We start from the raw sequence: 27,945 nt of genomic DNA on the forward strand, positions 1-27,945 counted from the left end.
CATGATCTCATGGTCGGTGAGTTTGAGTCCCTCGTCAGGTTCCCTGCTGTCAGCGTGGAGCCCACTTTGGATCCTCTGTCTCCCTTTCTCTCTGCCCCTCTCTCATGCTCTCTCTCTCAAAAATAAACATTAAAAAAAGAAACAAACTCTGTAGGGTAAAATACACTCAGATCTCTTCATGTCTCATGGTCTCTTTAGCAAAGATGGCATGACTGCTAATGATTAAAAACAGTGAGGTCTGCACTTTTAGCTCAAAGGCTCCTTATGCTTTTCATCAGTCTACAGAAGGAACCAAAGAAAGTATGGCACGAAATGATTTGCCACTAGTTTTTTGTCAGGGCCATGAGGTTATCCAGGAACAAGAGTTTTCTTCAGGAAGTTAACATTTACAGAGCAACTGTTTTACCCAACAATCTCCCTCCTGCTGTGGAGCTGACATGAAATGTATATTTTATAGATCCTTGTTCTGTTCAAGAAATTGCCCTTCTTGGTCCAAATATGAAGAACTGCTTCTCTAGGCCTTTTTTTTTTTCACAGCGGTGCTGGGGTAGATCAGAACACCTCCACAGTCCCATTTGTCTCTACAATGAGCTTCATTTCTTTAAAATTTTTTTTTTCAACATTTATTTATTTTTGGGACAGAGAGAGACAGAGCATGAACGGGGGAGGGGCAGAGAGAGAGGGAGACACAGAATCGGAAACAGGCTCCAGGCTCCGAGCCATCAGCCCAGAGCCCGACGCAGGGCTCGAACTCACAGACTGCGAGATCGTGACCTGGCTGAAGTCGGACGCTTAACCGACTGCGCCACCCAGGCGCCCCCATTTCTATCATCCAATCCTCTTCTGTGCCTGGGATCACCCCCACATCTCCTCAGCGGAAGGACCACCTTCCATTCAGGACTGTGACTTCAGGGTCTATCACACGTGTGGTTGAGATGTATGGTAGCTTTTCTTAAAGATGGCTGCCATTAGAGTCTTTCTTGACTATATATACAGCTCATTCTCTCCCATGGAGATGTGGAGTCCATTCTTCTCTCTCATTGAATGGGGGCTGGTGTGTGATTCCTTTAAGCAACGGTATTTAGGGGCACCTGGGTGGCTCAGTCAGTTAAGCGTCCAACTCTTGGTTTTGGCTCAGGTCATGATCTCATGGTTTTGTGAGTTTGAGCCCCACATCGGGCTCCATGCTGATGGTGCACAGCCTGCTTGGGATTGTCTCTCTCTCCCTCTCTCTTTGTCCCTCCCCCACTTGTGCTGTCTCTGTCTCTCTCAAAATAAAAAAATAAACTTAAAAAAAAAAATATATATATATATATATTTTTTTTTTTTTAAAGGGGGCAACAGATTTTAGCACAGTGACTTTTAAGGCCAAATCCAGTGCCAAACCAGACACCAGAAACATGAGTAAAAAAGCCAGTAGATGACACCAGCCTCTGCTGCCATCTGAGGACAACTGTATGAGGGACCCCAAGTGAGAACCACCCAGCTGAGCCCATCAACTTTGAGCATCAGTAAAAATTTGTTGTTTTAAGCCAGTAAGTTTTAGGGTAGTTTGTTACACAGCGTAGATAACCAGAACAGAACTCAATAAATATTTGTTAAACAGAATGTACAGTTCCACTGGCCCATCCTCAGAGACAGAACAGTTAAGCCCTGTGTCTCAGCCAGTTTACATATTTACACATACCTCTTGCAGAAGAGTGCCTCCAATTGAGTATTTATGCTCAGGAAAAAAAAAATTCACTGAGTGGTAAATTATTCCTGCAAGGACATTACGAATCCTTCATTAAAGACATTAAATGATATCCATGTCTGAATAGGCTTCTACATATTAGGATTTATGTCTTCTGTGTGGCTGATGGCCTTTATTCTGCTTACAACACTGCTACATATACTATTTCACTTATTTGTATGTGATGATGGCCCATCTTATTTTGAAAAAGAATTTGAGGAGACTATTAAATGGTATATAGTAATATATCATAAGGGACTAAAAATTATATGTTGTCATAAAAGCTGGAAGTATTCATTTATCTGGAGCAGGAAAGTAATTTATTCCCCAAAAAAACCTTCTTCATCATTTTTTACCCTGACACCAGGACTCAAGTCAGAAATAGAGACTGGTGGTTTGACCTGGGTTTCAAATCTATATTTATGCCTGTGAAAATGACAGTCACTGGCAAATAAGAAACTTTTTAAATAGCCATGCATATTTTCATAATAATTCAAAGCCATTCTTTAAAACTACTTCCAAAAGCATTTAAATCATAATTTTCTGGTTTTCTCCAATCCACTTAAATCCCGAATGGTACAAAAGTGCCCAAAGTAATAACCCTTCGGGTGTGATGACAATAATGATGAAATATAGAAGTGCACTGCGTGGGGGCACCCGGGAGACTCAGTTGAGCATCCAACTTTGGCTCTGGTCATGATCTCGCGGTTCGTGAGTTCAAGCCCTACATCAGGCTCGCTGCTGTCAACACAGAGCCCACTTCAGATCCTCTGTTCCCCTCTCTCTCTGCTTCTCCCTCTGCTTGTGCTCTCTCTCTCTCAAAAATAAATAAACATTAAAAAAAAAGTGCACTGAAAAGGGAACAAGGGGCATCTTATGACAAACAAGGGAAGCAGTGTCTCTCCACCAAGGGTAATTCACTTCTACACCTCCCAAGAGTGGGAAGACACTTGGTTTGGAGCAAACCCCATACCAGCAACAATATTTTCTGTTGACATTGTGTTATTATTCTGCTCCCTTCATTCACATGCAAAGATGTGACTTTGGATGGATTTTCCACACAAGTATAAAGTGTGACCATCACAACCAGGGCAGGCCTGCCCTATTTTTCCCTGGCAGAGCTGCTCTCTGATTTCACACATGCTTGACTGGGAAAGCCTTAGAAAAGTGGCATAAGCGGAAGGGTCAGGCAAGATGAGTGATTTGGCCACATGTGGTCTGTGTAGACAGGTCATAACACAAGAGCACTCAAGTCAGAAAGGCTTCTGTCACACCTGAGATTATGATAACTACATCAGAAGAAGGCAGGGTTGTCTAGTAATGTGCATGGAGATTGGAACCAGACAGCCTGAGTTCAGTGCTTGCCTCTGTTGCTTTATATGTATATGGTTGTTGCTTTTTAATTATGTGACTTCGGGCAAGTTACTTCACCTCTATGGCTCAAGTGACTTTATACTACATGGTATAAAAGTTATAGATGTAAGTGCTTGGCATATCATAAACAACCACATTAGTGGTGCCTATGTGCATTATCCCTACCACCCCCATCCTCACATCCCATCCCTGCTCATCCCAGGAAAATGGAGAGCCTGTAGTAATATCTCAAAGCCCAGGGACCTTTAATCACCATTTGTCTGGGTCTTCCTGCCCCTCCCTACAAAGGTGCAAGAGACATGCTGTGATCAGCAGAGAAAGGGGAGAGTCTTGTCTGGCCCCATCCCACTCTGCATGTGCCAGAGAGTTTGCAGGTTCAAGCCAAGAAGTCCTCAGCTCTGGCCAGCCATTGCAAAGAGGTCAACTGGCAGCATCTGCCACTCACCTGAACAATACTGATGAACAGTCCAAGCAGAAAGGCACTTAGTCTCCATTTGGGCATCACCACCCTGCTCTAGCTGAGCTAGTTGAAGCTCACCCCTGCACACCCCTGAATCTCTCTCTTTGGGCCCCCCACCTCCTCCACTGCCCAAGAAGAGACACTCTGGATTCCTCATTGTCTCACACCCCACATCCAGTCCATCAGAAATTCCTGTGTCCGGCTTCCAGAAGAGGTTGGAGTTCTTCTGCTTCTCTCCATCTCTACTGCTGCCCTGTAGTCCAGCCCACTTCATCTCCTACCCAAAAGGCTGTTGCTGCCAGCCCATTTCTTCCTCTGGCTTCCCGTATCCCTATTCTGCATCATAACCCAAACTCTCATCCCACTGCACCCCTACTCGAAGCCTTTCAGTGGAGCTGCACTACACAACCCTGTCTCCTCCCTACAGCCCACAAGGCCCAGCATCACAGGACCCTTACCTGCCTCTGTCCTTCATCTTGTGCAGTCTCTGAGCACACAGGCCTCCTTTCTGGCCTTGGGACTTGGCACTGGTTTTCCTTTTGCCTTAAATGCTCTTCCCCTGGATCTGTGGAGGGCTGTCTTCCAGTTAAAGCTCACACATCACTTCTCACCCTGGGCTGCCCATCTGCTTCCTGACCCCTACATACCATCATGTCACCTTCCGTCTAATCACAGACAGAAATTCTTCTGTGAGAGTACTGTTTTTGTTTATTGCCTGTCTTCCCTCAATTACAGGGAAAGTTCCTTAAGGATGCATTGCTTACTGATGTAACTTAGCATCTAGAACTAGGCCTGGCTGCATAGTTGAACGAGTATACACCTACATTTATTCACTCAACCAACCAACAAGCATTCTGTCCTCCACCTTTTAGCCCAATGCTTTCCACAAAGTAGACAAAGATACTTAAGGGCTTATGCCCCCCACCCAAGAAATCCATATCTTAGCTGTGAGCCTATATAACTGCAATATAATAGTAATAAATGCCTAAATGCTATATGAGTGATGTACATGAGCTACCGTATGTGTTCCAGTGAGGAAGGCATCATTTCACACAGGTGATCTGGGAAGACTTTAAGGAGAAAATAGAATTTGAGTGGGGTGGGATTTGGAATTGGCCAAGATAAGATGGAAGCAGGGACTTCAGAGAAAGTACAAGTCAGAGGAAAGGCAGCTCCAAACCACAGCAGTGCAAAGCCACCTGGGGAGCAGATGGCGAGAGGTGGGCTCAGCTGGCACAGGAGGTCCATGAGGGCAGGCGAGGAGGAAGAAAGTCAGAAGGAGAACTGGCAACAACCCTATGAGCAAGCTAAGGCAGTGTGTGCCACACGGGCAAAAACCAGGCTTTGCCCACAGCCTACGCTGGTGAAGCTGCAAGCCCGAGGCTTATCATCAGTACCTGAGTTTGCTCTCAGTGCAGACATGTGTGTGCTTGTGAGCAAATGTAACTCACGTCATGGATTACAAGGCTACCAGCTATATTAACATATCTGATTAGATACAGCTGATGTCGAATATTTGTACTCCTGTTTTTAACATCTCCCAAATATTGCAGCAAATGATCTGTTGTCCATATGGGTGAAAAACCTTTAGGGATGTCACAGACAAATTTACATTGCTCAACCTTAATTTTTCGTACCTGATGGGTGAACTCAGGTCAATTCATAGACTATGTCTGTCGGTCTATTTATCTATCCATCTATCCATGTATATTTTCCGGTATCCAAGATCCATTATGGGGATAACCCTTGATAATAATAAAAAGCTTTTACTTTGTATATGATTTTACTTCTAGCAATTGTATTTTCCATTAAATACCCAAAGACTTAAAAATACATTTTTTTTCCTACCCTGATATTTATTTTTCAACAGAAAAGCTTGTGACGTGGTTACATTTGGGGGGTTAATTTTAATTAAAATTGCTGTATTTCCTTGTATAATTTCCCCCCTTTTTTCAAACCTTTAGAGGTATCACAGGCATGATTCAAATACCCCATGAACTCACAGATAAAATGGAAATTTTTAACATCAGTATTGACTCACACCTTTCAAAGGACACTGAATGCCATTCAATAAAATCAGATTAGATCTATCATGTTCAATGACAAGACATTTGGAATCAACCAGGCCAAACTATTAAAAATATTAACATATTTTTATTGTTATTTCTAAAAAACTTCACCCTATGTGTGTATGTGTATAAAACGCCCTTTCTTTTTTCATGTGTGACCATGTCCCTCTTATCAGTCGATCTTCATGACAGAGTCATAAGACAGACAAAGCAGGTGAGATGAGCCTCATTTCTGGGGTGGGAGAAATTATAAAGACCGACGAGGTGAAGAATATGAGGAACAGCAGTGCCCAAATGTGCCTTTTCCCTTAGCTCAGTCTATGTGAGAAACACAGAGAGAGAGAAAGAGAGAGAGAAGCTGTACATGTGGTTATTCCATCAATTCTGTCTGCATCCAGAAAGCCAGCAGAACAGCCCCTCCCATGGGCTCCCCATGCCAACAGTTGCCCCAAAACATCATTACCGACTGTGATAACATGACAGACTAGGTCCCTTTCCCACCCACTTGCTGCCTGCAAAGCAAACCACCCTCCCCCCAAAAAAAGTAAAATAAAATAAACAGAGAACCTACTGGATAACCCAAAAAGGGTCAATGCTGCCAGAGTTTGCTATGTAATAAATTTTAAAATCCTTCCCTAGGCTGTAACCACAGCTCCTACCACACCCCTAGAGGGCCTGGGCTGCTCCTGTTGACACTTGTGCCCTGGAAACAAGTCAGTAAAAGAATCATCCTTTACTTTTCTTTGTGCTAAAAATTAGATGTGAGCAATGATGGGGGACGTGTGAAAAGAAAATGGTAACTGGATTACTCTGAGCTGGATGCAGTTACTGCCAGCCCAGTGGTTCTCAAAGTATGGTCCCAGACCAGCACCATTGCTCCAGGAAGTTGCTAGAAATTCAGGTTGTTCCCAGACTCTACCCCTGATCTACTGCATCAGAAACTCTGGACACAGGAACCCAACCCAATGATTCTGATACAGGGATGTTTGGGGACCACGGCGGTAGGTAGGCCACAGTCTTGTCACAAGTGATGTGCCCCCACCACTCTGCAAGTGAGGGATTCAGCTTTGCTTGACTCACTCATAGTGCCCATGCCTCCTGCCCACCTCTGCCCACTGTCTCACACCTCCCAACCTTGGGTGACTGGTTCTAGTCTGTTCACTGTGGCTCTAGACAGAGATGGTCGTGGAGCAGGCATGAGTCTCTGATCCCTTTGATGACCTTCACAACTTCCAGGAAGGCAATGGGAGAGGCTAGTAAGGGGAATATTAAGAGGAGTAGAATTTTGCCCTCTGGTGTCAAAAGTGTACAGGTTATTAAAACTTCAAAGTAGGGGGTAGATGTGGGGCTCCTGGCAGATTGCTGTGTGGAGTCTGGGTGACCGATATCCCAGTCCTGGCCTCAGGGGATTGTTCTTAACCTCCTTGAGCCCTTTGTTTGCTCATCTGCCAATCAGGATTGTGTAAGGACTGCTTGAGATAATGCGCTCCCTCAAAGGGGCTGGCTTGCTTGGCCACAGAAAATTGTGGTCATGATTATCACAAGAGAAGACAACAGAGAGGACTATTACTGGCAGGAAACACAGGTGACAAGAGCAGATACATGAGACCGGGATGGTCTTTGAGCGCCCTGCTAAGGAGCTAGGGGGTGCCAGTGGACAACTGGGTGGCTAACACAAGCACAACCACCTGGGAGGCTTGCTAAAATGCTGATTCTGCACCATTAGGTCTGGGGAGGGGGGGTTTCTAACAAGTGTCCAGGTGACACCCAACCTGCCACACCACCCTTTGAGTAGCAAGGCTACGGATTGTTCTTGGGCAAGTCAATGACACAGAAGTGCTCCAGAGACACTAGACACTGGCAAATGACCCACTCTGCCCAAAAGTTTGCCAAGTTTACACAATTCAGTTCCTGTAGGCGACTTAGAGGTCTTTCCCCTCAGCCCACTGAGACTTCCTCCTACTGGAGTCTGTAGAGCAGACAGGAACTTTGAGCCCCAGCAGCTGGGTCAAAAGCAAGAATGAATCCACAGGGTGCTACTTGCCAGGACATCCCATCTCATCCCATCCCATTCATCACGGTCTACACACGCCAGAATGTTCAGTGCTCTGAAAATGCTACCCCAGAGCCCCAAGTACATATGTCACCCAGCATCCTTTGCGCATTCAGAAGCAGAACCCAAATTCCTGTTGTTTCTCTCTGGCTCCCTTCTTCTCTCACTTGTTTTCTCTCTCTTTATTTCTGCGGCAACAATCCTGTCAACATTATCACTGGCGGCTATCAAAGCAATGGCCAACACCTATATCTTTGCTCAGAGAACTGAACCATGTGAAACTGCATAGTTTGTTAATAAGCAAAGTGAAAACTAGAAATTGTATAGTATGTCAACTCAGAAGAGATTTTCTGCCACACAAGAACTATGATAAATAAAGATCCTCCACGTTTTTCATTTAAATCTTTCTTGTTTCTCCTCCTTAGCCAGAAGATATTGGACAAGCACCAATAGTAAATGCCCCAGAAGGTGGAAAGGTTGACTTGGAAGCCTTCAGCCATTTTACAAAAATCATCACACCAGCAATTACCAGAGTGGTGGATTTTGCCAAAAAGTTGCCTATGTTTTGTGAGGTGAGGAAACTGTTTTTCCTTCTGCATTATTTTTCGTTATAGTTCCATCAGTTTCCAGGAATACTGAGTATTATTTATAATTTAATATTAATTAGTAGGGACTTAGGTCACGTGAAAGCAATGTCAGTACAAAATGAAAATGCACTCTGTTTCATTTTTTATTTCCCTACCTTCTCTATTCAGTCATCATTCATTAGCTTGTCCACATGAGGCTGAAGATTCTCTCCTTCCACTGACTCCAGGCATAGGGAAATAGGACAGCAATAACTTCTATCCATTCAGCACCTATGATGTCCCAGTTACCATGCCCAAGTCTGCCCACATTACATCCAAACCTTGTAACCGATTTGCAGGGTAGCTTTAATTAAGCCCATTTTATGATTGGGGAAAACTAAGATCAAAGAGATGAGATGAAGTTACGCAAACAGCGATGGCTTGAGTCGAAGTCGATATGCTTTCCATTACACATCACAGCAAAAACAGTTGTGTGGTTGTTTCCTCCTCAACAACAAGGAGCTCCCTCACAGAGCAAGGATCTTAATAACTCCTTAAGTCTCCTCCCTTTTCCTATAATCTCACCCTTTCTTGCCCCATGTTCAGGGCACCCTGAAGAGCACACCCAACAGAGCTCACAGGCTTTCCCTTTTGCGCACCTCATCTTTAGCAGTCTTACTATGTGGTACCTGGGGGCATGGGACCTGCAGTCAGCTGAATGGGTGAGAACCCTACATAAGTTATTTGGTGTCTTCAACTCTTGCTTATCTCATCTTTAAAATGGGAATCATAATAGTATTTACCTCTCAGAGCTGTTGCAAGGTTTAAATGGGATCATATATATAAAGTGTTTGGATAGTGCCTGGTCCTAAGTATATCCATAAATTTTAGCTGTTAATGCTGTTGCTACTTCCTCTATCACATTACCATCCTGTCTCTAGCCTTCCTTTTTTAAATCAAGTGGAAAATTTTGCCCTTTGAAAAGCCCCATCAGGTGTCAATCTATTGCTCTTCCCACCTCCAAGGGGACCCAGAGAGATATCAAATAGAGAAGTCCACACACTGCTGTGAGCCTCTGGGATAAGCTACCCAAGTGATAAGTGAATCTAGCCTCACCTAGAAAGAAGCCGTCTCCTCGCATGGAATGATTCCATCATGCCTTGGCTTCCAGCTCATTTGTGCCTTTGAGTTTGCAATAGTGGGAGCCCAGCTGGGAGACCTCAGACACTGATGCGGATGCTTCTCATTGCCTATTTTGAGCCTCCACAAGAGCCATATCTAGAAGGACAGAGCAGTGGGCTTCAGGAGGCAGGTATCTGATCCCCAGACTTAGCTGAGAAAGAGTGCGTGCCTCCCTCTTCTCCCTCCCCTTTATCCCCCCACTGTTGATGGGGCCAGGGTACCTGACATGCTGGCTGGTAGCCCTGCAGTGGGAGCTATTCATACTCAGAGGAGCTGGTGAGTCCTAGAGAAGGGATTTTGACTTCTGTCTGTGTTGGTATGGAGCTTTCCACGTCTCTGACCATCTTTTTAAAAAATTAGTTATTAAAGTTTGGAAGGTTATTAACAATAACATATTCAAGACATTGATTCATAATAACACCACTTAAAGATAAGCTGCTGCCATTCTGGAGCCTATTTGAGTCTTTTTTCAGTTACGTGTGTGTGTGTGTGTGTGTGTGTGTGTGTGTGTGTGTGTGTGTGTACATGTACCCACATATATTTTTTTTTTTTAACATTTATTTATTTTTGAGACAGAGACAGACAGAGCATGAACGGGGGAGGGGCAGAGAGAGAGGGAGACACAGAATCGGAAGCAGGCTCCAGGCTCTGAGCCATCAGCCCAGAGCCTGACGCGGGGCTCGAACTCACAGACCGCGAGATCATGACCTGGCTGAAGTCGGACGCTTAACCGACTGCGCCACCCAGGCGCCCTCCTTACTGGCCAAATATGAAGTATGAAACATATTTATCTACCTTATTGTACTTCCTACTTATGAAACTATGTTTTTACTTTTTGTTAAAGAGTAAAAGGCAGGGGCGCCTGGGTGGCGCAGTCGGTTAAGCGTCCGACTTCAGCCAGGTCACGATCTTGCGGTCCGTGAGTTCGAGCCCCGCGTCAGGCTCTGGGCTGATGATGGCCCAGAGCCTGGAGCCTGCTTCCGATTCTGTGTCTCCCTCTCTCTTTGCCCCTCCCCCGTTCATGCTCTGTCTCTCTCTGTCCCAAAAATAAATAAACGTTGAAAAAAAAAATTAAAAAAAAATAAATAAATAAAGAGTAAAAGGCACATATAAAGGTGCAGCCCAATGAATTTTCACATACTCAACACACCCATGTAATTAACACTGAAATAAAGAGACAGAACGTTATAGGGGCACCTGGGTGGCTCAGTCGGGTAAGCGTCCAACTTCAGCTCAGGTCATGATCTCGCAGTTCATAAGTTCAAGCCCCGCCTCGGGCTGTGTGCTCACAGCTCAGAGCCTGGAACCTGCTTCAGATTCTGTGTCTCCCTCTCTCTCTGCCCCTCCCCTGCTCGCACTCTGTGTCTCTCTCAAAAATAAATAAACATTAAAAAAAAAGAAAAAAGAAAAAAAAAAAAGAAAGAAGTGTTGCCATCACCCTGTTAAACCAAACATTTTACCCTCAGCCACAGAACACATCATTTAAGTGTTTTTTCACAGACGAAGTTTTAATGACCACAAACTAAAGAAGAGATCTACAGAATTTAGGTCACCTGTTTTGACTGATCTTCAGCTCATTTCCCATTCTTCACTGATATAAACATTCTACAATAAGCATCCCGGTGCCTATGCCCCGCTCACTGCACTGTTTCCTAAGGGCAAATCTTAGAAGTAGAGTCTAAGGAGTAGGGTATATACACCTTTTAAGGCTTGTGATATGTGTTGCCAAATTGCTCTCAAGAAGGGTGTAGAGCTGTTCCAAGGCTGCTGGGTTCCTCTGACTCTGCGCGTCATCTTTCTTTTTTGCTCATGGGGTTGAGTTCGTTTTCCTTTCTTGGTCCTCTCTCTCTCTCTGGGCTGTGTCCTTTGTCTCCCATCCTAGGTGTGTGAAGAAAAACCCTATTGAGTACACTACCCCTACAACTCGAGCTAGCTTGTTAGTCACATGTTCCCTTTTGAATACCCACCAAAAATGTTTCTTAGAAAAATGTAAAACTGACATACACCAACCATGGAGAGATATTTCAGTGAAAGAAGAAGGGAAAGAAGCCATCTCCACCACTAGTAACAAACACACTTGTGTCCATGGCAAGAGTGAGGGGTCCACATGGAACTTTTCAAGCACAGCTGTGGCAAGCTTCTCCAAGTTCCTTCAGAAGCTTAATCCTGCTTCAAAGTCATGATTCCATCTCTCCTCCAACCCTGAATTTTGTAGTCTCCAAATTGCAGAAAAAAAAAAAAAATGGTGGGGAGGGGCTACTTTAACAGCCGACACACATCTGTTTCTGGTGTTGGTGGCCTCCTGAGGACTTTTAGCCCTTTCTCATTCTCTTTAGAACCCCAAAGAAGGAAATGAACTGTGTGGGCCCGTTAGCTTCCTGTGGAGTGGGCTGGAGATCCCAGGTGGTCTGGAGAGCCAGAGCTTTCCTGCCAGAGGCATTTTGGTGCATGTGCTGTTCAAATTGTGCGCACAGTAATTCTGTGCTAAGATCCGTGCCAATCCACCAGCAAGGTTGGTGGACACCCAGGGCTTCAAAAGATCTAAAATCATTGCTGACAAAGCTGACAAAACACACACTAAGAATCACTTCTGAGGGTCCTGCGTGGCTAAGTCTGTTAAACATCCGACTCTTGATTTTGGCCCAGGTCATGATCTCAGCGTTCGTGGGATCAAGCCCTGCACTGGGCTCTGAGTTGACAATACGGAGCCTGCTTGGGATTTTCTCTCCTCTCTCTCTGCCCCTCCCCTACTCACAATCTTTCTCTCTCTCTAAATAAATAAATAAACATAAAAAAGAAAAGAATTACTTCTGGAATGCAGGGCACAGACATCTTTGCCAATCAGCCCGAGTGCTGCTCTCCTAAGGTGACAGAGAGTCTGTGGGAATGCCCCTGCAACTCTGCCTGCCATGCCCTCTTGCAGCTGCCTCTCAATGAAAGTATTGGGGCAGGTGACTGAGGTTATTTGCCCACATGTTGAAACAAATCTTACCATCATCCTACAAACCCTTCTTTTTTTTGAGAGAGAGAGAGCACGCAAGAGTACAAGCGGGGAAGGGACAGAGGTAGACAGACAGACAGAATCTTAAGCAGACTCCACACCCAGCAAAGAGCCCAACACAGGGCTCTCGATCTCACGACCCTGAGATCGTGACCTAAGCCAAATTCAAGAGTCGGACACTTAACAGACTCAGCCACCCAGGCGCCCAACCTACAGACGTTTCTAAAAGGAAAAGGCATCTGGCCTAGTTTCTAAACCGTTGGTTGATTCTTAACAAATACTTATTCAACTTTTATTTAAATCTGAACCAATTAACAGGAAGTTATAAAAAGAAATCTACTTCATCTAGATTCAGACTTGGCTACAAAGACGCGGCCTGCCCAAGTTTGCATTCTTTATGACAGATTAAAAAAATAAGTGGTTTGATCTGATCAGCAATTTCTCTTTGCCATTCTATGCCAGTGGTTCTCAAGAGCGGGGCCCCTGAACCAGCAGCATGAGCATCCTCTGGGAGCTTGGAGAATGCAGAAACTCGGAGGGTGGAACCAGCAATGTATTTAACAAGCCCTCAGGTGACCCTGATGAGGCTGACATTTCCCATGGGCATTAAAGCCAGCCTGTGCCCACTTGGACCAATTCTCCATCTTACTGGTGGAGGGTCTATCCAAGCTCAGGGTTTCCCATTGCCTACCATGATCTTGGGCCTGGAATACAAATTAGAACCTAAATAAAAGTAAATCACAGTCATTTTTTTTAAATTTTTTTTTTTAATGTTTATTTATTTTTGAGACAGAGAGAGACAGAGCATGAACGAGGGAGGGTCAGAGAGAGAGGGAGACACAGAATCTGAAGCAGGCTCCAGGCTCTGAGCTGTCAGCACAGAACCTGACGCGGGGCCCGAACTCACGGACTGTGAGATCATGACCTGAGCCGAAGTCGGCCGCTTAACCGACTGAGCCACCCAGGCGCCCCCAGTCATTTTTTTTTTAATGAGTGGAAGGAGAGAATTCCCATGTACATATATTCCAGAACCAAATATGAAATGACTTTTATTCTGTAGAAAAAGCTAAGTAATTTGAAGTTAAATGGTAAGGTGGCTAGGCTGACTTAGCGAAAAATATGAAATGCCCAACATTTTAAATATAATTCAGTAGTATTACCTTCAGTTTTATGTAACAACCTAAACTGAACTAGTCAAGTGTTGCCAAGAGTATTGCCCCAAAAGAGTTTGTACCTGATTTAATGAAAAGATAAAAATTATGTGTGATTTACACATTCATTGCTTATGATAGCTTAGTCATATCCCAAGTATTTCGAAAGAGTGTGTTCTCTTCTTTCTTTGCACTGGATTCTGAAAGATCTAGCTTCAAGTCCTAGCCTCACCCACAAAATACTCATGTGACCCCTTAGCATGTTACTCAACCTCTCGGTGCCTGGATTTCCACTTTTATGAATGAAATTGAAATTAGAATATTCACTTCGCGGTATTGCTGTGACGATTAAATAAGATGACACCTGTAAATCTTAGCATGATGCCCAGTGCATCAAAAATATCCATTAACTAATAGCCTTTCAAGCTATTTTGATGGTGGCTTTTAATCCAACATTCTCTCCTGCCAGAAAGTAAAATTCTGATTTTTTGTTATTTTGCTAACAAAGTTCTTCTTCTTTTTAAGTTTGTTATAAATGCTATCACATCATCACAAATCCTAATTAACAAGACAACCAAATATGCTTAAAATGAGATTACAGAACTGGCAGGGAACTCCAGTGTGTGGAGTAACTCCAGTGCCTGAGGTACTGAGAATACAACCCTGGGAGCCATGAGGTCTGAATTCTAGTTCCACCTCTACCCCTAATTCACTGGGTGACTTTGGGCAAAACTTTTTTTTTTCAATATATGAAGTTTATTGTCAAATTGGTTTCCATACAACACCCAGTGCTCATCCCAAAAGGTGGCCTCCTGAATACTCATCACCCACCCTCCCTTCCCTCCCACCCCCCATCAACCCTCAGTTTGTTCTCAGTTTTTAAGAGTCTCTTATGTTTTGGCTCTCTTCCACTCTAAACTCTTTTTTTTTCCTTCCCCTCCCCCATGGGTTTCTGTTAAGTTTCTCAGGATCCACATAAGAGTGAAACCATATGGTATCTATCTTTCTCTGTATGGCTTATTTCACTTAGCATCACACTCTCCAGTTCCATCCATGTTGCTACAAAGGGCCATATTTCATTCTTTCTCATTGCCACGTAGTACTCCATTGTGTACATAAACCACAATTTCTTTATCCATTCATCAGTTGATGGACATTTAGGCTCTTTCTATCATTTGTTTATTGTTGAGAGTGCTGCTATAAACATTGGGGTACAAGTGCCCCTATGCATCAGTACTCCTGTATCCCTTGGGTAAATTCCTAGCAGTGATATTGCTGGGTCATAGGGTAGATCTATTTTTAATTTTTTGAGGAACCTCTGCACTGTTTTCCAGAGCGGCTGCACCAATTTGCATTCCCACCAACAGTGCAAGAGGGTTCCTGTTTCTCCACATCCTCTCCAGCATCTATAGTCTCCTGATTTGTTCATTTTGGCCACTCTGACTGGCGTGAGGTGATATCTGAGTGTGGTTTTGATTTGTATTTCCCTGATGAGGAGCAACATTGAGCATCTTTTCATGTGCCTGTTGGCCATCTGGATGTCTTCTTTAGAGAAGTGTCTATTCGTGTCTTCTGCCCATTTCTTCACTGGGTTACTTGTTTTTCGGGTGTGGAGTTTGGTGAGCTCTTTATAGATTTTGGATACTAGCCCTTTGTCCGATACGTCATTTGCAAATATCTTTTCCCATTCTGTTGGTTGCCTTTTAGTTTTGTTGGTTGCTTCCTTTGCTGTGCAGAAGCTTTTTATCTTCATGAGGTCCCATTAGTTCATTTTTGCTTTTAATTCCCTTGCCTTTGGGGATGTGTCAAGTAAGAAATTGGGCAAAGCTTTTACATCTCTGGGCCTCAGGGGTAACATGCATCTATAAGCAACCTTTCCCTTTTGTGCCTTTTGAGAGACCTACAAGGAGCAAACTTGCTTCAAAAATCAAATCCAGCTAAAGAGTAGAGTCTGCTGTTGGCTTGTTAGAACTATGAGAAAATTAGGTAAGTTTAACATAAACCGTGTTCTCAAGCAGTTATCAGTTGGTGTTACGATACAAACCTCCAGAGTAAGGGATTATGAGCACAATCTCGCACTTGACCGTAATCCCAGTTAGAGATCTATATCCATCACAAAAGAAATGCAAACTACTGAGGTTAAAGTTGGTGACCAATTTGGAGTGTGAAGAATGGTTGTTGAAAGTCTGCAGCCAAGTAGGAAGGGAAAAGCCATAGCCTCAAAGAGTACAGGAGCGACATTGATCGCAGGATGTTGTCCCTGTTGCTATTAAAATACTGCATGTTATTCCTTACTGACATTTGTGCACTTGTTCTTGCTGACGTGGGCTGATTTTTTTCAGCTGCCATGTGAAGACCAGATAATCCTCCTCAAAGGCTGCTGCATGGAGATCATGTCCCTTCGCGCTGCTGTGCGCTATGACCCAGAAAGTGAGACTTTAACCTTGAATGGGGAAATGGCAGTGACGCGGGGCCAGCTGAAGAATGGGGGTCTTGGGGTGGTGTCAGACGCCATCTTTGACCTGGGCATGTCACTGTCTTCTTTCAACCTGGATGACACAGAAGTAGCTCTCCTTCAGGCTGTCCTCCTGATGTCTTCAGGTGAGTACTCCCAGACTCATTATTGGGCAACAAAAGAGCTTTTGCTTATCTGGTGCTAATTCAAATCACTTGATGAGTTTCCAGTCCATCCCCCCCCCCCCCCGTCCCCACCGCTGCTTTAGCTGCAAAATCATAGCTTATTCTCTTTCAGCAATTAGGGATTTGCCAATGAACTGGGAACTGAAGGAGGGTGTCAGGTATCTGATGCTTCCTGCAATCTCCCAGCGTAGTAGAAGGACCCAAATGAGTCCTTTTAAAGACTCTATGAGATGATCCACCTTCAACAGACACTACCCAGCCTGACCTATGGTAGTTGTCCAACTCTGCCTCCTTCTGGCTTATTACACAGGGTATGGGTATGAGTGACTACACCATTCTGTATTAAGTTCCGGTTGAGGAAAATTGGTTTATGGCTTAGCTACAGCTTAAGTTTATTGCTATATAGCATATTACCCGAAAATTTAGTGGCTTAAAGCATCCAAGATGGCAGAGGCTGGGGCTGAGACATCAAACACAGCTGTAGGCCGCCATGCATCCTCTCTACTGGCAGGCTAGCTGAACTCCTACGTGGCTAGAGGATTCCAAGGAGAGCTCCAAGCACACGAAGGCAGAAAGTGCAGACGTCTTAAGTCCCAGGTTTAAGTCATATAGCATCACTTCTGCCGCGTTGTGTTGGTCCAAACAAGGCCCAGCACCAGTCCAGAGTCAAGAGCCCACCTCTAGATGGGAGGAACGGCAAAGAACCTACAACCAGCTCTAACCTGCCTAGAGCTCATGATCAAGGCCTCAGACTCCTTCCACAAAGAGTAGATGATAATGCTGAGACTTTTTTTTTTTCTTCAGAGATCGTGTCATAATAAATACGAAATGCAAAATACATCAAACTCTTCAAAGGAAGCTAGTCTTTAAATAGAAGGCAGTTTCAGAGGCACCCTGTGCATTTTCAGAGCACCCTCAGTTAAGCTGAGGGTCACTCTGCACGACAGCTGTCAGCTTAACTTATCCATATCTCCCTCTGGACTGTTTATTTCTTGGAGACAGAAATATGTCTAATTACAATTAGGCCAGTGTTCAGAATTTGAAAAATGTTTATGGGATAAATGACTAAATAGATGGGTAAATTATCAGTCACAAGTACCATGAGAACCCTTAATAGAGTCCATGCTTCCTAGTTAACTCAGTACAATTCCTTTTTTCTTTTTTGAAGCTCATCTTGAAATTTATTTGCTACAAAAAATTTAGGTATGGCAGACTTTTTTTAAAAAAATCTTTTAATTATGGAAAGTCTCAAACATAAACATAAGTATAGAATAGCATAATGGGGGCACCTGGGTGGCTCAGTAGGTTAAGCATCCAACTCTTGACTTTGGCTCCAGTCATGATCTCACAGTTCATTGGATTGAGCCCCGCATCAGGATTCCCAAGCCCCTCTTGGGATTCTCTGTCTCCTTCTCTCTCTGCCTCTCTCTCTCTCAAATAAATAAATAAACATTAAAAAAAAAAACAAACAGGAAAAGAATAGCATAACGAACCCTGCTGTATGCTGTGGTGGACAAGCTCTAGGGTGCCCCCCATGACCCCCACCTTCTGATGTTTACACCCTTGTACAATCCCCTCCCACTGAGTGTGCACAGAACCTGTGACTTGCTTCAACAGAATACAATGAATTCACTGTCACCCCCATGCAATTCGGTTACATTATGTTATAAAAGATTCCCTCTGGCTAACAGGCTTGCCCTAGAGACTCTCCTTGCTGCCTAGATGAAGTAAGCTGCCATGCTGGGAAAGCTCACATGACAGGGATCTGCTTGTGGCCTCTCGGAGCTGAGGGAAGTCTCTAGTCAACAGCCAGTGAGAAGCCCAGGCCCTTCGTCCTAAAGAAATAAAATGGATGGGGCACCTGGGTGTCTCAGTCAGTTAAGCATCCGACTCTTGATTTTGACTCATGATCTCGAGGTTTGTGAGTCGAGCCCCACACTGAGCTCCATACTGACAGTTCAGAGCCTGCTTGGGATTCTTTCTCTCTCCCTCTCTCTCTTTCCCTCCCCGACTTGCTCGCAGATGCTCTCTCTCTCTCTCTCTCTCTCTCTCTCTCTCTCCCTCTCTCCCCCTCTCTCTCTCAAAATAAGTCAACAAAAAAAAAATTTTTTTTAAAGAAAGAAAATGGGTAACCCCTTTCCTTTGGGTTTCAGTGTCTCTTAAAATAAGGAAATTGAACTAAATAAGTGGGAATTATATTCTGGAGGGGGATTCAAGGTAATTGTTAGTGAAATTGTAGTGGTACAAAGAATTTTAAATAACATTGAGCCACATAGTGAGAAAGCTATTTCTTTTACAGTTTTCTTTCTAGTTATATCTCCTTCTAAATAAGGCAAGGAGAGAGATTCATTTTGGTGCCAGTCTATCCCGAATGCCTAACACTTACTGACCTCCCTGTATAACAGAGCGGATCTCAGTCTTCAGCAAGAATCTTTAGCTAAAGTTTAATAAAGGTGGGGCACCTGCACTGATAGCTCAAAACCTGGAGCCTGCTTCGGATTCTGTGTCTCCCTCTCTCTCTGCCCCTCCCCTGCTCATGCTCTGTCTCTCTCAAAAATAAATAAACATTAAAAAAATAATTAATAAATAAGTTTAATAAAGGTTTCTGTCACACACCCTGTTTTTATGGCTATCTTCTAAGTACGGCAAATGGATTTTTATTTACTGAATAATATGTTTCCCCTGTAATGAGTTAATTTTAACAGATTGTTAAACAAATAATCTCAGTAAAGTAAATAAAGGGAGTATTTGAGAAGGCAAAAATTGTGATACCAAACCCTGTCAAACACTTAACTGGGCGATTCTTCCCCATCCTCTGATTCTGATGATGCTGTCACTGCTGGAGAGCCACGTGACATACTTAAAAACCTTTTAAAAATCTTCTCCACCCTAATGGCCTGGGAACTTTTCATTAATACTGCCAACACCAGAAAAATATTACAAGACACTTTACAGTTGGCAAATGATAGCTACATATCTGTGCTCCACGGCTCCAGCCGTCCTCAGTATTGTCTTCTAAGCCTCATTGTTTTGTCTGGCATTACAATGACACAGTATCTTAGGGCTTTTCCACAAAGCCTTCTCCAGGAGCTGCTACCACTAATTTCTTTGGTCCTGCAGTGATGAGCGGAGAGCTAAAATGGACATGATCCCAAGGACACAGCTTTGAGAAATTCTGTCTTAAAGAGTTAAAGACACTCTTTGACCTTTAAAATATTCCTTCATAAACATGCTTAATACCACTTGAACATGATCAAAATGTCCATTCATTTTCTCTGTGTCAATTACATGACCACCTTATCTTTATCTCTTATCAAAGGACAGAATTTTAAGGCCACAAAACCCGGGTTATTTTTTTCCCTTTGAAGGAGTACATCCAGAGCAGTATTATGTTGCTTTTCTACTTGGATCAAAAGGCGAAGGATCCTGTGGAGAATTCTTCTGGCATACTCAAAGAAAGAGAGAAGACAGGGGTGAGAGAGAGAGAGAGAGAGAGAGAGAGAGAGAGAGAGATTGAGGAGATCCACAAAACAGCAGCATCAAATACAAAAGACACAAAATAAAAATGCACAAATTGCATTTCAAGCCAAATAGGGGATTCCAAAAGCCCATGTATTTTGTTTAAACACAGAAGTGGATTGAGACACTAGTGCTGAGCCTTCCTTTCAGATTAAGCAGAATCCTGTTTTGATTTTTACTAATACAAATACTTCAATAACTGGACACTTAAAGTGTGAACTTACTCGATCAGAGCCACAAAGAGAAAACTGGAAAGAACTGGGCAGCAGGGCGGTAGGGCTCCCTGGAGCTATATGAGGAATCCATCCTGGTTTATAAATTATTTTTTAACATTTTTTATTGAGTTATAATTGACATATAACATTGTCCTAGTTTCAGATGTACAACAGAATGATTTGATATTTGTATACATTGCCAAATGATCACAATAAGTCTGGATAACATCTGTCCCCATATATGGTGACAAAATTTTTTCCACTGTGATGAAGGCTTTTTTTTTAATAGTTTTTTTTAAGATTATTTATTTATTTTGAGAGAGAGGGAGTGTGTGTGAGCAGGGAAGGGGCAGAGATAGAGGAAGAGAAAGAATAGCAAGTAGGCTCCATACCAACAGCACAGAGCCCAACATGGGGCTCGATCCCATGAACTGTGAGATCATGACCTGAGCCAAAGTCAATAGTTGAACACTCAACTGACTGAACTATCCAGGCACCCCTCTCCTGTGATTAGGACTTTTAAGATCTACTCTCTAAGCAACTTTTAAGTATGCAATAGAGTATCATTAACTATAGTCATCATACTGTACATTACACTTCCATGACTTATCTTATAACTAGAAGTTTATAGTTTAGACTCCCTTCACCCATTAAGCCCAGCCCAGCCCACACCCTCTGGCAACCTCCAATCTGTGCTCTGTTTCTACGAGCTTGGTTTTGTTTGTTTGTTTGTTTGTTTTTAGACTTCACATATAAGATGATACGGTATTTGTCTTTCTCTAACTTACTTCCCTTAGCATAATGTCCTCAGGGTCCATCAATGTTGTTGCAAATGGCAAGATTTCATTCATTTTTTATGGCTGAATTCCATTAGATGTGAGATATAGATAGATAGATAGATAGATAGATAGAGCTATATCTATGCCTATACCTATACCTATATCTATATCTATATCTATATCTATATCTATATCTATATCTATATCCATATCTATATCACATCTTTTATATCCATTTGTCCACCAATGGACACTTAGGTTCTTTCCATATCTTGGCTATTGTAAATAATGCTACAATGAACATGAGGTACATATATCTTTCCAAGTTCGTGCTTTTGTTTTCTTTGGATAAATACCCAGTAGTGGAATTACTGGATCATATGGTAATTCTATTTTTAATTTTTTTTTTTTTTTGAGGAAACTCCATACCGTTTTCCAGACTGGCTGCACCAATTTGCTTTCCTAGCAATAGTGCACAACATTTGTTATCTCTCGTCTTTTTGATAAATGGCTATTCTAACAGGTGTGAAGTGATATGTCATTGCAATTTTGATTTGCATTTCCCTGATGATTAGTGATCTTGAACAACTTTAGATTTGCCTGTTGGCCATCTGTATGTCTTCTTCAGAAAAATGTCTCTTCAGATCCTCTGCCCAGTTTTTAATCAATTGTGGGGTTTTTTGCTATTGAGTTGTAGGGGTTCTTTTTATATTTTGGATATTAACCCCTTATCATATATATGGTTTGAAAATACTTTCTCCCATTCCATAGGTTCCTTTTCATTTTGTTGATGGTTTCCTTTGCTCTGCAGGTTTTTCATTTGATGTAGTCCCACTTTATTTTTGCTTTTGTTGCCTTTGCTGTTGGAGTCAGATCCAAAACAATCATCACCAAGACTAATGTAAAGCAGCTTACCATCTATGTTTTCCTCCAGGAATTTTATCATTTTAGGTCTTACATTCAAGTCTTTATTCTGTTTTGAGTTAATTTTTGTATACGGTGTAAGATAGGAGTCTAGTTTCATTCTTTTGCTTATGGCTATCTACTCTTCTTACTTCTTACTCATTTACTAAAGAGACTATGCTTTCTTCATTGTGTATTCTTGGTTCCTTTGTCATAAATTAATTGGCCATATATTAATGAGTGTATTTCTGGGCTATCTATTCCATTCCATTGAACTTTGTGTCTGTTTTTATACCAATACCATACTGTTTTGATTACTATAGCTTTGTAATATAGTTTGAAATCAGACAGCATGATGCCTCCAGCTTTGTTCTTTTTTCTCAACAATGCTTTGGTTTTTCTGGGTCTTTTATGTCTCCATACAAATTTTAGGATTGTTTGTCCTATTTCTGTGAAATAGGAATTGAAAAATGTCATTGAAATTTTGATAGGGATTGCACTGAATCTATAGACAGCTTTGGGTAGTATGGACATTTTAACAATATTAATTATTCCAATCCATGCATACAGAATATCTTTCCATTTATTTGTGTCTCCTTCCATTTCTTTTATCAATGTCTTACAGTATTCACAGTATAGGTATTTTACTTCCTTGGTTAACTTTATTGCTATGTATTTCATTCTTTTTGACGCTATTGTAAATGGGTTTGTGTTCCTTCATTTCTCTTCCTGATAATTCATTATTAGCTTATAGAAAGAAAACAGATTTTTGTATATTGATCTTGTATCCTGCAACTTTACTGAATTTATTTATAATTCTAACAGTTTTTTGGTGAACTCTTAGTTTTCTCTATATAATATCATGTCATCTGCAAATAGTGACAGTTTTACTTCTTCCTTTCCAATTTGGATGCCTTTTATCTCTTTTTCTTGCTTACTTGTTCTGACTAGAACTTCCAATACCATGTGGAATATAGAGGTGAGGGTGGGAATCCTTGCTTGTTCCTGATCTTAGAGGAAAAGCTTTAAGCCTTTCACTGTTGAATATGATGTTAGCTGTGGGCTTGTCATACATGGCCTCTAGTATGTTAAGGTACCTTCCCTCTGTACCCACTTTTGTAACCTAAGTGTTTATAGCCTGGATGTTCCCCAGTCATCTAGCCTTCTCATGACATCCCTTTATCTTTTGTGTGAAATTGCCTTGAGTCCCCTCCCCACATATTATGGAAGGCCAGCAGTCCTCCCAAGACTTGGGAAGATTTCTTGGTCATTACATGGTCATGGTCTCCTCTAGCTCCAACTTCCCAATGTAATTCTTCCTTACTCCGCACGGGGCAATGCTAGCTTCTTTTCTTTTCATTTAATTCCCCAAAACACCCCAACACAAGGCTGCTACAGGTAGCAGTTTTATTAACTGTATTAGAGAAGGGAAGGAGTGCTTCATTACAGGAGGTAAACAACTAAAATTGGAGATTGTACTTCTTTGTCTTCATGAGAATTTATTATCTGACACTCTTCCTTTGGCATTCAGGCCTCCTGCAATGTTTCCAATCTCTTCTCACATCTCCCCTTCTCTGCATGTCCATGCTTGTCTTCCCCTTTCTGCCAGAAAGCCAGTGGAAACTCAAAATCTTTCCCTTATTATGCACAATATTTCAACTCTGTAGGTGAGGCTTCTCCTATGAGGGAGGCATAGCCATTTCCAACCAAGGAGGTGATATGGCTAACCCAGAGATATTTATCTGAACAAAGCATCAACTCCTTTTATGTAAATTATGACACTTTCCTGGTACCATTGGTTCTTAATGCCCCAGAGTTCATGTTATATCCATGCTCATTCCTAGGAGTTGACAGGTCCCCAGATCTGTCCATTTCACACTAAAGGGCTTAAAATGGACAAAGCAAACCTTCTCCTTTCCATTTCTGAATTAACATCCATCTTCTTGCTTCCCCTCAGACCGCCCAGGGCTTGCCTGTGTTGAAAGAATAGAAAAATACCAAGATAGTTTCCTGCTGGCCTTTGAACACTATATCAATTACCGAAAACATCATGTGACACACTTTTGGCCAAAGCTCCTGATGAAGGTGACAGACCTGAGGATGATTGGAGCCTGCCATGCCAGCCGCTTCCTGCACATGAAGGTGGAATGCCCCACGGAACTCTTTCCCCCATTGTTCTTGGAAGTGTTCGAGGATTAGACTGACTGACTTCATTCTCATAATTCCTACAGCACTACTGGGTGTCATTTCATTCCATTGCCTAGCTCTTTTTTGTTTGTTCCTTTGTTTCTTTGTGTTGGGAGAGACTGGGGGTAAAGGGAGGTAGTCCTTAGCATAGACATGGATGAAATTGCCCCTTGAATGCGGGTACTTGTAACTATTGCATTTTGTTCTCCAGTCCTTTGATGTGAATGCTTTGAAGGTTTTACAGTTGTGGAGGTGGGGTGGGGACAATCATTAATTCACCAGCACCAAGCCATCACCAGCTCCCATCTGTCCCTGGTCAGAGACTCAAGCAAGCAAAATGGCGTGGCAGAAGACTAATGAAGCCTTAAAACCAAGATAATATGGTCATCTTGATCCAGCCCTGATTTTTGCAGGGCTCAAATTAGCACGGCACAGACCAACTTTGGTTAGATGTGGCTTTCAGCTTTCTAGGGAAAGATCTGAACTTATTTTTATCTATTCAAGAGCACGCTGTTTTCCTCACCCTTCATTCTCTCCTGGCAGCATAACCTGGAATGTATAGGAATATTTGTTCCTGAAAAATCAGCTGTCCTTTCACTATAATTTTTATAATCCTATGATTTAATTCAAGTTATACAAGGGTGTGACTCAAAGATATGCAGGTATTTGACTGACTGAGGCCAACAAGGGAAACGATTTTCCTCAGTGAGCCCAAAGAAATTAGAAAACTTTACTTAACTAATGTCAGTGACTCAACAGTTTCCAAAAATTCACATAGTCTTACCTCATGGTAAGGAAGGCTTCTTTACAGTTTAGGCTCAGAGAAAATTTCCACAGAAATCAAACCTATTTACAGAGTGTTGTCACTTTTCAATGACATCTGATCTGTCATCTCCCAAACTCCTGAAGTTATTTAATCCTGATTGCATCTTTGCTGAGCTGACAACAGATTTCCCTACGGATTAAATCTTCTAATCAAGGAGAGATAACAAGCTGAATTTTGAGCCTTGTTCTGGAGGAATTCTGAGGCAAGATTAGTGTGGTACATTCTGAGTTGAAGGAAGTGCAGTGTTCTGAGAGTCTCTTCATGTACTGATGGTTCCTTTTGGTCTTAGATCCTCAAGCTCTTTGCTCTACACACAAATGTTTCCAAGTCCCCTTTTCCCTCTCTCAGGCCTGACTATCACTGATCAAAGCCTGGTCTGGACACCGACCCACTCTGCCTCTCTTACAGCATTGCCCTGACAGATAACTCACAGAAAATACCTGCAGCCCACATACACGAACCTCACTCACCTTCCCTACCTAGCCCTCCTCCCTGATGACAAATGCTGGAGTAGGTTGTGCCCAGAAAACCCATGGTGATCCCCGATCATTTCAACTTCAAAAAATGGGCAAAGAATGTACCCAGGCAACTGAATGTATCTTGTTCTTCACTGGCATAGTAGACACAAACTATTCCTTTACCTGCCTTGAACTGCCTTATCCTGGAAATATTGGGGAAAATAAGCCATATCAGTGAGATTTACCTAAAAAAACAAAGGAATGCAAGTCACTGTGAAAACCAAGTGGACTAATTCTTTTTTAACTTGCCCAGAAGTCAGGACACCTGAGTTCTAGTTTGTGCTCTGTCAAACTGGTGGTTTTGTAACCTTGGGTCTTGGTTTTCTCAGCTGAGAGAAAGTCATGAACTTTAAAATCCTTCCCATCCTTACTAGTGTACTGATTTCTGGGGGGAAAAATCTATTCCTTTTTGATGGTTTCTTTCATAATTCAAATTTTTAGCTTTATTAGCAATTACAGTTAGGGAATGCATATTTGGTATTGAGTCAAAATACAAATTTGACATACTACTCATCAAGTATGTAGAGAAAAGCAGGATGGCCTTGGAAAAAGGAGAGGAACAGCACTGAAAAACCTTAGTGTGACTGGGAATAATCTGGAAGGAAAAATATATGTTTAATGTGTGAAAGCTACTGGCTTCCCAGGAAGAGGAAACAAGACTATCACTATGGAACTAGCTAAGCAAAGAAAGGAAGTAGGGGAAGATAAAGTTTGTCTTTATCTACAGACGGTTTTGTTTTGTTTTGTTTTGTTTTCTCTAAGCCAGTCTCTAGCCAGTCTCCTGAAGCCCTCGCTGTGTTAGCAATTCAGCTCCCTCTGTTGACTCTCCTTGGAGAAGTACTCTTTGAAACAATGCTGAGTCACCTTCTACGCTCCAGGGTAACTCTGAGAAGCTCTGTGGTGAGGGGCAAGTTTTCTCTCAGAAGGGAATGGGAGGAAGGCAAGTAGGAAGGGTACTGGAGGGTTCACAGACCCCTTGGGCATCAAGCCCTCCGGGGACAGCTTCCTCAATTTGTTTGACAGAGATTCTGAAGTATATGAGATACACCCAGACTCAAATACAAGTACAGAGCCAGGTCTAAGGCTAAATCTGAATGCTTTGGGGATTAACCATGGCTGGGCATTGGCCAAATGGGACAGTGTATCTACAGTAATCCAGCTAGCTCCAAGTAAATTTATGTTTGATCCTCAGTTCCTAAAATGATTGCCTTAAAAAGGCAAACTACTGATCTGAAACTCTTGTTGAAGGCTGAATACTTTATGTTGAGCAGGACGCTCCTTAAAGTACTTCAGTTTGAAGGGAAAGGCTGTAAGGACTCTAAGGATCATGACCCTGGGGTCAAAATGATTCATTTCTTCTGTAACTGGTTGAGGTACTTAGTGCATCTCAAGACTCCATCTCATAAAACTCAATCAGGAGGGATTTACTCTGGATTTTTTTTTAAACATTTTTTCTTATATTGTCCGGGCTTTCAAATCAAGTGTGAACCTGATTGGAACCCCTCACGGAGGGGAGACATCCCAGTGAAGGAGAACATATCTGTACAACTGGGATTCTTATTTATGAATCATTTAATTTCGGGGGGATGAGTGGTGTGGGGTGTGTGTGTGGGTGGGTGGTCGTGTGTGTGTGTTTGTAATCCTCAAGTGTACTTTACTCTTCAATTTAGATGTGCAGTATTTCCAGAAATAGTGAAAAAAAAAATAAGATCTTTTCTTCTTTATGATTCTGCTGAACACACTACGTGCTGCCTCAGAGCTTTTTCTAGTCAAATGAGCCTCGGTCCTCAATGACGTGCTTGCCGTGTTGATGCCTCAGCCCAGTGATACCCCCCTTCACCCGTGCCCTACACGACACCTCTTCCGTTGGCAGTGCGGTCGTCAGTCATCGGAGTGGACCGCCAGGCTCGGCTCTGCTCCAGCAACGCCATTCTCAATTGCTCTTCTGTGGACAGGTGCCTAAGTCTTGGCCCCTCCACCACACTAAGCCCCCAACAGACTCAGCCTCCATGGAACTGCTGAGCACCCTCAAAGCATGTCATTGTCAGTGATACACTTTTCTTCTATGGAACTCTAACCTATTCGTGTCATATTGACCTTCTGATGCATGAGTCATAAGTTATGAAATCGGTCTTATGGTTTTTGAAATGTAGCCAGCGTTTGTAAGGCTAAACCTTTTTCACAAACGGAATTTAAGTGAATAACCAAGCCGCAGTTATTCTCCAGAAGGAGAGTGCTTACAGACATTTGAATCTCTTTGCCCTTTCCAACAGCTACGGCATCAGGTTCTAAAATAAGCTTGTAATTTTTCCTGTTATTTTAATAATATGGAAATATTAGCATAGTGTTTCTTTTGATAGTGATAGACTATAATCCATATTTAAATTTTATAGAGAAGAAATTTTATTGTACTGTGATGTAGATATTTATTATCCAGGTAAGGATTTGCCCGGTGTGTATTTTTTACAATTGAAACATTTTACTTTAATCTTTAAAAAAAAAAAAAAAAAACATTAAAAACACACACACACACAAAAAAAAAACCAGACTAGGGGGAAAAAAGGTTTGGCCTTATCACAGAATTTTTACTGTGCTGTATAAATGTTTGCAAACGCAAAAAGTGTGCATTTCTAGTGTGTTTCCACATTAATTAATGCCGCCTTCAAGAGCAGTATCGTGCAGGTAAAACGCTGTTTGTGGCTTTCTGTTGCACAGTTAAAGCTGACCCACCTTATGCACAAGACAATCAAATATAAATCTGTCCTCCTCA

General features: G+C 42.4%; 1 protein-coding gene across 2 annotated transcripts in view; it reads left to right on the top strand.

Annotated features, from left to right (window-relative positions):
• Positions 1-26,751, top strand: part of THRB (thyroid hormone receptor beta) — a 77,494-nt gene extending 50,743 nt beyond the window's left edge. The window contains exons 5-7 of one of the 2 annotated variants that reach the window (XM_047099614.1): positions 8,114-8,260; positions 15,931-16,189; positions 23,602-26,751. In XM_047099614.1, coding sequence (XP_046955570.1) covers positions 8,114-8,260; positions 15,931-16,189; positions 23,602-23,843 — 648 coding nt within the window. In that variant the 3' untranslated portion in view covers positions 23,844-26,751. The remainder of the gene's footprint in view (positions 1-8,113; positions 8,261-15,930; positions 16,190-23,601) is intronic. The other variant, XM_047099615.1, reaches the window with a different exon arrangement.
• Positions 26,752-27,945: the final 1,194 nt, after the last annotated feature.

This window comes from Lynx rufus, unplaced genomic scaffold, assembly GCF_022079265.1.
Source record: "Lynx rufus isolate CCGP_SWC_20201006 ecotype Redwood Valley unplaced genomic scaffold, mLynRuf1.p SCAF_5, whole genome shotgun sequence".
Classification (NCBI taxonomy): Eukaryota; Metazoa; Chordata; class Mammalia; order Carnivora; family Felidae; genus Lynx; species Lynx rufus.